General features: G+C 48.1%; 1 protein-coding gene across 1 annotated transcript; it reads right to left on the bottom strand.

The window, feature by feature from the left end:
• Positions 1–1,281: 1,281 nt before the first annotated feature.
• On the bottom strand, positions 1,282–2,361 carry TMEM271 (transmembrane protein 271). Its single transcript, XM_054398229.1, has one exon. The coding sequence runs from the start codon at positions 2,359–2,361 to the stop codon at positions 1,282–1,284; it is 1,080 nt and encodes a 359-aa protein (XP_054254204.1).
• Between the last annotated feature and the right edge of the window lie 8,836 nt (positions 2,362–11,197).

The raw sequence follows: 11,197 nt of genomic DNA, 5'->3' as shown, positions 1-11,197 counted from the left end.
TAGCAGTTTTTCTCTTTGCAGAAAGCCTTTTTGATAACTCTCAATTCAGAAAGAGTTAACAGCAAAAAACCCTATTATTTCTCCCCACCCTTCTTACAGCCTTTTTTTTTAAACAAAAGAAATTCTTGCTTTGTAATAAGAGTATAAACTGTTTTGAAAACACATTTGGAAGATGTTTTCCAAGATGTTTCCCTCTTTCCCCCCCCCCCCCCCCCTCTTTAAATCTGTGACCACTGCACCAGTTAAGGCTGTTTTACTATATATATTTCAAATAAAATTTTTAATATTCAAGCTTACCAGATCGATGAATTTTAACAGGTAAAACAGAACTCTTTACAAGAAAAACCATATAGTTGTACAAAATAGAATTAAATCCTTCACCTTTGTAAAACAAAAAGAAATACTGCCTTGCATTAAAAACACAGAACCTGTTTACAAAAAGGAATGTGTATGACATTTGGACTTCCTTTTAACTGCCATATCCTAGCAACATCTCAGCTGTTTTAGTAAAGGAACTAATCATCGATTTAAACTGCAGTGAATTTACCAAACATTTTCACTATAGACTTCTGAAAGCTTTTACAGTAAGAAGTTATCAACAAAAGCAGGCACATTAGTGTACAAAAACGTTGTTGATTTTTTTTCCTGTTTCTTTTTCAAAGTGCAGGTTTTTCTCAATGTGCATCTCACAAGACCAACGATGTTTTAACTCACTAAATCTTAAAACAGAACTCAATTCTCCCAAGGAGTAGTGTAAACGTTAAAGATCCCCAATACATCTCTAGTAAACGTGACACAAATGTCTCTGCGTTGTTCAGAAATTTAGCTCTTTGAGAGGTAAAGAAGCTTCATGACACCTTTTCCTTACACTGGCTGGTTATCATAAATGGGTAACTCTGGACTGCTAAAGCTGAAGACTGATGAATCACTTGAAGAGAACTAAACTTGGCTACGGAGGAGAGGCGGCGGGAAGAACCAACCCTTAGGCGTTTCTTGCACAGCCTTTGGAAAATTCAGCCGCAGGCGGACAGACGGACGGCCAGACGGACGGCAAATTTGTGTGTGGGAGGGAAAGGGGGGAAAGAAGAGGAAAGTAGAGAGGGTCGGAGGAGATGCTTCCATAAAGCCAGAGGCAGGGCGGCATCGCGCCCGCGGCCCGCTGCGGTGGTGCGAGGGCTGTCCTCAAGCCCCGCAGATGCGAGGCGCTAGCGGGCCCGCTCGCAGCTGTCACGGTGAGCCGGGGGCCGGGCGAAGAGCCGGGCGTCCTGCCGGCTGTCGGGGCTAGGTGCCGTGAGCGCAGGACTCCCCGGGGTAGATCTCCTCGTAAGACGGGGGCCGCTCGCTGGGCAGCGGGTAGCAGTAGGGGTAGGAGGCATTGAGCTCAGGGTCCATGGGCGAGTAGCCTGGCAGCTCGACAGAGGGATGCCCGCCGCAGTGTACTTCCACGCCGGCCTCGTCGAAGACGTGGAAGACGCCCACGTTGATGTAGGAGACGGCCTGGAAGGGGCAATCCCCGGGGCTGAGCTCGGGCTCACCGCCTGAGAAGAGGGAGCCCTGGCTGTGGCGCGGCGCCCGCCGCCCGCCGCCCCTCCGCCGCCGCCGCCGCCCGCCCGCCGCTACAGCCGTCGCCGCCGGGGCCGCTCGCCGCCGTCGCCGCCGCCGCCCGCGTTGCTGCGAGGCCTTGTAGTTCTTGACGAGAAGCAGGTTGAGCAGGCCCAGGAGGCACTCCAGAGCGTTGAAGACGGTGGAGAGCACCAAACCTTGCTGGTAGTCCCGCAGCTTCTGGCAACGGAGAGCCGCGGCAGAGCCGTCGGGTGCCGCGGGGCCGCTCCGTGGTCGAGTCGCGCCGCCGGGCTGCAGCAGGCAATAGTGCGAGTACTTCCTCTCCACCAGCGAGACGGTGTCGCCGTCGATGACGGCGCCGGCGAAGGCGCTCAGCACGCCCAGCATGAACACCAGCACCCCCAGCAGCAGGAAGTTCTGCCGCCCCCCAGGCGGCGACTTCTCCACCGGACCCGACGGCGCGGCCGCCACCTCCCCCGCGCTGGGGCAGCCTCCAGCGGGTTCCGGGTCCTCGGCCGCAGCCAGGGCCGGGGCTGGGGCCGAAGACTGAGTTGGCGCCGCAGGCACCTCGTCGGGCGGGCGACAGCAGAGCAGCGCGGCGGCGAGCAGCGAGAGGCCGGCGGCCAGCAGCAGCCCCGAGTAGAAGGCGCCAGCAGCGGTGCCTAAGCGGAAGGGCTCACCCTTGAGCTCGGAGCCCAGCGAGAAGCACTTGAGGCCCACGGCGGCGGCGCTGAGGGCGCAGGCGAGCAGGAGGCAGCTGGAGAGAGCGGCGCAGGCTCCCCGCACGCTCCACTTCATCCTCCGCGCCGCCGCCGCCGCCGCCGCCCCGCCGCCCGCCTCATCCTCCTCCCGCGGCCCCCCCCGGCCCCGCGGCGGCGGCGGCGGCGCGGCGCGGCGCGGCCATACGAATGCGGCGCTCCCCGACGGGGCGGCTGGGCTCCGCTCCCCTCCGCACGGCAGGCAGCCGCCGGCCGCAGTGAGCCGGGCGCGGCGAGCGCACACGCTCCCCCCCCCGCCTCCTGGCCGCCGCCGCCTCCTCGTCCCCGCCCGCCCTCTCTTACCGCGGCGGCTGCGGGGAGGCGATTAATTATGGATGGAGCCGCGGCGGGCGGGGGGACTGGGGGGACGCCCGCCGGCCCGCCGTGGGTGGTGCAGGGAGCGCGACCCCCAGGTCGGCCTGCCTCGGCCCGGGGTAGAAGAGGCCGGTGTCCCTTCCCTCCCCCGGCGTGGCACAGGGGTCGCGGGGCGGGGGGGGGGTCGCAGGCGCAGCCGCAGGCCGCGCAACAAGGGCAGGGGGCAGCAGGGGTTTGCACCTTCCCCGCCGGTTCTGCTGCGCAGGGCTGCTGCTTGTCGCCGTGCTCGCGTCCTGTCTCTCCCTCTTAATTTTATTCTTTTATTTTAAGCGATTGCTCTCGCAGGAGGCCGGGAGGCCGCTGTGCATCCCTGTTACTGCCTTGCAGTGTGTCGGAAGCTCTGATGCAGCGGATTGAGCCCTTCGCGCCCAAGGAGGCGGCTGTCCCCAGCAATCCCGTTTTGTTCTCTTCTCTGCCGGCGAATGCCGGTGGGATTGTTCCCCGCCGGGCCAGGCATGCTGCTCTGTGGGCGTCAGGGCTCGAGGGCTGGCAGCTCGCCCCGGCACCCCCGGGATGCCCCGTCCCGCAGCACCCGCAGCACCAGTGGAGGGAAGCCGATGTTAGAAAGGGCTCCGCCACCAATCCTGGCACTGGCTAGCCCGGCGGCTCCGCGAGGAGCACCCCGATGCCCTCTCGAAGGAGAGGTGGTAACCTCTGCCTTGGAGCGGTGGAGCCGGGTCCCCGTCCGTGTGCCAGCAGCCAAGCACTAAACGGGGAGGGAGGGGGCCTTGGGAAAGACTTCTCGCCTGTCCCTTTTGCTTCCGCAAGGTAGAAGCCTCCAGCTTCCCCATTTTCCCCTTCTGCCGTGTGCACGCCAGCTTTGCCTGGATATTTTTAGCAGGCGCCGCTGATTAGCATTCAGGGGAGTAAGCGATGGAGAGCAAACCGTTTTCCAAGCCGTTTTCTCCTCCCTCTCCAGCAAGACCAGTGCACCTGTTGGTGACGGGAAGTGTATGTAGGGCATGATCCGGTGTTTAGCTTTCTCAGGGATGCGATTCCATTCCTTCTGTCCTGTCAGGTCAGGCCCCATCGGCGCCTCCCCGAGCAGCACCAGCACTTTGCTGCAGCCCCAGGCTGCGTCGAGCCAGCTGCGTGTGGGGCTCTGCTACAGGACCTGATCCTCTTTGAAAGTTCTGGGGCTGGCTTGGGCAGTGGTCCTCCAAAGGCCCTTGATGAGAGACTGCCCTGCCTGGAGTCTAGCCCTCCCAGGTGGCACTGTCCAAAATTATCAGTGGCTGCAATGGGTCCCCTTAGAGTCAGACGGGGTATTTTGCACCCTCCCTGTGGTTCGTAAAGGACCCATGGCACGCTTTGGTTGTGTGAGGAAACATGTCAATCCTGATAGTCTAGGGGTAGCTGACTTGTAGTTTATCATCCCTTTCTGGGTCATACCCCTAGCTGTGAGGAGTAAACCCGTTCTGCTTGTGTCCCTTTATGAGGGTGTGACTGGGCATGCCACCCACAGTTGTCATCTTCATCTTCCCAGGCCTGGCTCCTGAGGATCGGGGGTATGCAGGTCTGTTGGTCTGCCACCATATGAAGGTTTTTGATGTAGGATCTGCGACTTCAGCTCTGCTTGGTGTGAGTGCCTGGATTGCTGGGGAAGATCTTCAGATGGCTGTAAAAGAACTTGCACTGTGTCATTATGACGTTTGAAAAGTAAATGCGTAGAGGGCACAACACATTTTATAAAAAGCAGCTCTCATCTTTTGAGATCTCTCTTAAGCTCTAAATATTGCCTTGGAAAGCATGTGTAAATTCACAATGCAGCTGTGAGTTCAGAGAGCCTTGGGGAGGCACACTCTATGTGTAGGTGTGGAGGGAAACTACTGGTAAGTAAGCACTTAATGAATCAATTAGATGTAGAACGGGCAAAGTGCCTTACTCTCTGACACTCAACAAGCTCATGTGAGGAAAATGTATAATTTGTACCATTTCATTGTTACTGTCAAGAGCTTAAAGGGGTTCAGAATAGCTATTATGAATAGTGAGAACAATCACTTCACAGTAAATAAAAACAAAATTAAGCCTTTATAAATGAAATTATTAATGAGCCTTTAACTGGCAATGATTAGGGTAGGAAAATCAAACCTTCCACTGGGGGTAGATTGTTCCTGTATTATACAAAGACTTTACTGATATTTCTTTCTTGCTTCCTGTTTTGGAAGTAAGCAGCAAGCCACTATGGTCCTTCACACATTCCTACATCTGTTTCAGCTGTCCAGTCTTTTTAATCTGGGATGTAATCTTATTAAGAAAGAATCCTTTCTGTGTTGTGACTGGATAGCACCTCTAAAAACTGCATTGTGAGAGGCAAGGCTGCTACACCAGTTTAATAATGTAATTAGTAATTCTGCCACATCTTTTTATTCCTCTTGTGGAATAACTTGCTACTATTGATTCTTTCCAAATCTTACCTGTTTCTCCCCAAAATGACTCTCTAGTTTCCAAGCACCATGTTCAATAAGCAAGGTTAGATGTTTCAGAAACAACATACCTCTTCATGTATTATTTATTATTCATAAACCTTCTGTGTTTCAGTGACATTCTGTGTTAGCACAGTTTTAGATATGGTTATTTACAGATTTGCACTGTGGCACATTTCCAGTAAAAGAGTACTTTATAAACACATATGCAAACATACACACAGGAGTAAGGTCATTAGCATATATTGCAACTTGTAGTTCAACTGCCTTGGGATAAAATATCTGAAAACACAGTAATGATGTTACATTAATAAAAGACATAGGACCCTACTTGATGTTGTATCACATCTGTATCTTGCATTGATTAGTTTGTTGATGACTGAATTGGAATGACTGGCCTACCAGCCTAAATAAAGGTCACTGTTGAGTTCTGTGGATCCCAAAGGGTACCGCTGATCACCTCAGTTGTAGGTAAGTAGCCCCTTCACACCAAATATAGGATGTCCATTTGCATGTTCATAGCTGGTATATATGTGTCTGATCAGTCAGGAAGGTCTACTGAAAAAGAATACTCTTGTCCAAGAAAAGGAGACAGAATTGTAAGCCACTTGGCCCCCATAGTCCATTAGCTGACTATCACTGCAGGCAAGTTGATCTGTCAAACTCAAGTAGTACCAAAGTGAGAACCTGATGGAACTGATATAGAGCTGCTGACTATGAAGTATGGTTGGTTCTGAGTTTGTGTTAGTTTTATCTTCAAGGTTTGTTATTCAGGTTTTTGTTGTTGTTGCTTTTTTTTTCTTTAATTGCCCAAATAAAAATTTATCACAGTTGTTTTCAAAGGTTGTTTTGGTGGACTTCAGAACAGGAGTTTCATAAGACCTTTGCTTCGGACGTATGCACCCAACACTCTTTTTATGATTATAGAGTATGTCTTAGTGAAGATATTTATGGCCAAATCCTGTCTACAGAGAGGGGTAGGGAGCTTAGGTCTGAGGATTTGTTTAGCTTACAGGGGAGCTGAAGCTGTGCTTGCTGGGTGCTGGCTGGGAGTGGGCACTCTCATGACCAGTCATGCAGGCTTCATTTGCTCTGTGTACACAGAGCTGGATGTTTGCAGTAAGGTGCAGATCAGCCTCTTAACATTTTGTGGTGACTCAGTGGCACAAAGGATGACAGAGCTATTAATTATTTACTCTCCAGGCTGGAAGCTAAACTGTGTCTTTATGAAATAAATGGAGAACTTCATCTTATACTACTAAAGTGCAAAGCACTGTATTATTTTGTTGTGTGCCTCTCCTCCCACACTACATTTATGGTAAGATCTATGTGTTGTTATTTCAGCTCCAATTTGATGAATGGATGTCACAGCTTTGACTACTCAATCATGATGGCTGTGTTACCTCCCATAACTTATTCTGTTGCCTACTGCTTCATTTTTGTATGTTTTTCTTAGTAGGCATTATGGAATAGAAAAACTTTTTACAAAAATTGTTTTACTCCTTGTTATTAAGAGTACATTAGAAATTTAAAACTCTGAAGATGGAACCTTAACAAGTTTCTTTCTGGTCCTCCTCTTCTGTTTGCAAGGTCCATCAGGATGTTTCCGTCTGCTTGAAGCCTGCTGTTGTATTTTCACTGTATTTTACATGGTAGACTCATCTGTGCAGGGAATGTATGGAAAATAGGTTAAGGCAGAGCACATTGAGAAAGGTCCTACATCAGCTTGTAAGTTTGGAGCTAACTGATGGCTGTACACTCATAGGAACCCAGCATTCCTAGGCATGCTGCTTCAATGAATGACATGTAAAATAGCAAGCAGAAAGGTTGGGAAGAAAATGTAAGGAGTTAAGACAGAGAAAGCAAACCCTATGCTAGAAGCTGGGAGGTGTGTAGTTGTCGTGGCAGCTGTTAGCCCTTGGAGTTTTGATGTTTTAATGTAAGATAATTTGCTGTATAAAATCATGGGATGATTTGCAGTGGACCATGGGAGGTATCTATTCTGACCTGCTCTTTATGTTAAAGAAGTTGATCCTCAGCATATGCCTTACTTCTGCATTTTAATGTTTTGCATGCACCTAAATTCTGCTTTATCCAACCTGTTTCACGTCAAGGGTTTATGCACCTTCTAGTAAGTGCCCTGCTAAACTGTGGTTACTTTTTGAATGCTTTTTCTTTAGCCTAAACATTGAATAAATAGAATAAACAACATTTAACTTTCTAAAGAAAGAAATTGCAAGGCAGGAGTGGAAGGGGAGAGCAGGTCCTCACTTAAGGCAGAGTTATGATACTAAGAAAGTGTACCCTAGGTTCTCCTCTGACCCTGATAATATGGGAATTGTTCTCTTACCTGGGTTTGTCTTGTAACAAAAATGATGTGGTGAGGAGTTGCCACTCACTTGTGCTGGCTGCATGTTGGAACAAGGAATAGTTTGTCTTGGTCTTTGAAAGCAAAAACCGTGGTGAGACTGCCTTTATGGTGGGAAATACGTCCCTGCTGCCTGAGAGCTTAGTGTGGTGATCTGTGGTTCCTGCTCTGGCTTGGTAACAAAACTGCTGTCCTAGCTGTCCTAGCTGTCATAACTTGTTACTCTATTAGGCCTCTGCCCCTAGCTCAGCTGCTTTCTTCCCAGGTTGTTATTGCAAGTGATCCTCATCAAAGTGCATCCTTTTTTATGTCAGTCAAGATCACTTAGAGGTGTAGGTTAGTAAGTGGTGAGCAATGAATCCAAGAGAGCTGAAGAAGCCACAGTCAGTGGGGCAAGGGGCATGCTGTCCTTTTCACTTATGGCAGCAGCTGCTGGGGAAAGCTGACTCTAAGAAGTGCCAGGTTCATTGAAGACACAACATTGCCATGGTGTTTCTTGTTGGGTAATAGATTACTGCCTTCTCAACATCCCACGTGGCTACCAGGGTCTTCAGGGAGAGCCAGCTGCAGAGTGCTGTATGCTTGTCAAACCAACATGCTTCTTGCACCTCCATGTATTCATCACAGGGCTGTTTTGGGAGCATTGTTTAATCAGCTCCTGCCAGAGCTGCATTCCTTACTCCCTTCAGGAGCCATCATTGCATCCTGACATCTGAAGCGTCAGTCCTGACTTGATGGGTCCGTTTGTTAGAAATATTGTGTGGTGATGATGTGGCAGCACTGTCTTTTTCTTGAGTCCCTGGGACTGCTTTTAAGGGGCTGGTGAAAGACAACCTTTTGTCAGGCAACTTACATTCACTATACAAGAGTTTAAAGCACCACTGGTAGGAAGTCGTTAGAAAATGGTGGAACGCAAGAGACTTTTCAAGTCAGCCTGTGAAGGCTGGTGGTCCTGTACACATCATGTCCCCATTACGGCACTCATGAAGAACTCTCACTTTTTTCTTGAAGCCTTTGTTTGTCTGTTGGAATGCTGAGCTGCACCCAAAGACTCTGATGGTTAGAAACCTTCTGACTGTCTCAGTGCTAAATGTATTTTATGTCCAGTTGCACACATTTGTCCTGCACCAAGACTGTCCTTAAATGGCTCTTCTCATTCTCTGATGTTTACTTTCTGTATGTATTTGTGGACAGCAAACATACCCCTCTGAGTTCTCATTTTGCTAAACCAAACAGGGAAAATTTAAAAAGAATATAATTTATTATTATTATTATTATTTATTAAAACCTCTTTATGCTCTGCACTTTGAGTTCCTCCCTAAACACACAATCAGACGGGATAGTATGATGCCTTTTACTGTGGTCTTATCAAGGCCTTGGATGATGGTATTAGAGCTTCCTCATCTCTAATGGAAAGCCCTTTCTCAATTTGGCCAGAATTTGTGATTGCTTTTTACCCAGGTCCTTCCCTTAGGAGGCTGTATCCATACCTTGTTCTTTGTCCTCCACTCCTGTTCCAAGATGAGGGACTGCCAGTTAGTGACACTGATGACCTTTCTCCTTGTTTGACTTTTTTTTTTTTTTTTTTTTTTTTGTTCCCCTCCTTAAGGTAATTCACCTTTTGTCTTTCTGGTATTTTGAGTGTCCTCTGTGTTGACAATACCATTATGCCTTCTGCTCCTCAGCCTCTTTTGTTGCCTTCCCTCAATTCACTCTACAAGCTGCTGTCATCTGCCTCTTAGCAAGCTCCTTTATCACTTTTCAGATCTTGTCCCCATTTACACCTTATTAGTAGTTAGCTTCCCATATCTTTATTGAAGTAGACAGGGAGAGACAGGGATGCCACCAAAGGAGAGTGAACTGTTGAAACTGTGGGAAGCCTGTGCTGTTTTATCTCTGTTTATTTTGAACCCCCCACCCTTCTGCCACACCTCGCAGTTGGTTCTGGTGCCTGATATAGATGCAGATAATGTACCCAGACTTCTTCACATGGTATTTCAGAAGGGGCAAACGTACATTTTAATGTTTTTTCTCCACCAATTAAAATTTTTGTCACACAGTGACTCCAGGTTTGCTGGTCCTTCTGTAACACTAGGCTGGTGCTGTCCATGCATCTCAATTTCAATCTGTGAAGCTTTGTGAGTTTAAGCTCTGCTTTGAGTGCTGTAGCTTCCTTGTCTTCAGTGCTTTAATTTCCGTGCGCTGTCCTGCCTTTGCTCTGGACTTGGTACCATCTTTACAGAAAGCTTGGCAGAGTGTTCATGCAGTATGCTCCAAACCACTTTCTTCCACCCGCCTCCCCTTCTATTTTTCCCTCTCTCTTCTGCTTACTTCATGGCATCTGAGGATTTTATTTCCTTATCTTCCTTTTTTAAAAACTGGCAAACCCTTTTGTGCAGTGTAGCTCTGTTTGACTCTTGGTAATTCTCACTTTGCTGTCCAGCTCTTGATCATATTTGTGGGTGATATTTTATTCCATTCTTGCTCTTCTGCTTCCATGTATTTTATTTCACCCCATTCTCAGCATCATGGCTTTGCTCCTGGCTGGCTGCCAGGGCTCTTGTCTTCAGGATTTTTTCCTCTGATAATAAATCTTCTTTTTCTTCCCCCCTCCCCCTTTTTGTCTTAACAATGTCCTCTGTGATGTAAATCTGCCCCTCCCTGTTTTAGAGGTGGATTTCTAGTTCTCTCCCTTATAATTCTTATGTCTTTTCTGTACTGTTTTTTCATTTATACAGCCTCTTTTTCTTTCTTCCATTAGGTTTGCTACTGCTTTCTTCCTGGTCATCCCATATATTTCTTCTGCTTAGTTCTTGTTGTCTGGGTACAAGCAGTACTTCAACTCTAGGAGGAGGATCTCATTCCTCTGGTGGGAGTCTTCTTTGCTACATCTTTTTTTTTTTTTTTCCCCCCTTTCCTGTGCATTGACTAGAGCTAAAGATCTGTCTCATTCTTTATATCTCATGCACCTTCTCTTTTCCTTTATTTATTTTATCAGTGTGTGAGCTGAAATCCACCCCACTGACAATAACCAGGCTAGCTCAGTCTGGAAAGCAAATGGAAGCTGTATTTACAAGCAAATCTACAATCTATGATGAAATGCAATGGATATGTACAAATATACAAAATTCACAACATTTACAAATATATACAATCAACAGAAAAGCACAACCATGCTCCCTTTGCTTCCCCCCAAAGGGACCTTTCCCAAGGGACCTCTCTCCTAGGGGCCTCCCCTCAGACACCCCTTGCAGAAAGCAGAGAGTTAGGAAGCAGAGAGGCTGTTAAACTTAGCTCGCCAAGGTCAGTGTGTTGTCTTCAGCCAGAAGAGAAGCAGCAGCAGCCAGACAGCCCAGCAAGTTGCGAACTCCCAGACCCTGACTGCCCCAACTCTGTTTTGAGTAGTGGTTCTTAAACATTTCTATCTATCCAATGGAAGTGTTTAGAACAATAATTATTTTGCTTTCTTACACCCGATAGTGACTTATTTACATTCCTTAGCTTTCTCTGCTTGAACTTTGCGAAGAAAAATTAAAAAGACAGCTTTTAAACCATCACATTTATTTATTTTATTTCCCCTTCTGCTATGGCTGCATATTCCAATTTGAATTTGAGATGCTTTTCTTAGGGACTTTTTTTTCCATTTGTCTGCAAGATGATTGTAAAGGATGCTCAACATGTCTCATCCTTCTAATCTGTTGTTGATG

Source organism: Indicator indicator, chromosome Z, assembly GCF_027791375.1.
Source record: "Indicator indicator isolate 239-I01 chromosome Z, UM_Iind_1.1, whole genome shotgun sequence".
NCBI classification, from domain to species: Eukaryota; Metazoa; Chordata; class Aves; order Piciformes; family Indicatoridae; genus Indicator; species Indicator indicator.
The sequence above is the reverse complement of the archived record's forward strand: the minus strand, read 5'-3'. Positions and strand labels throughout refer to the sequence as shown.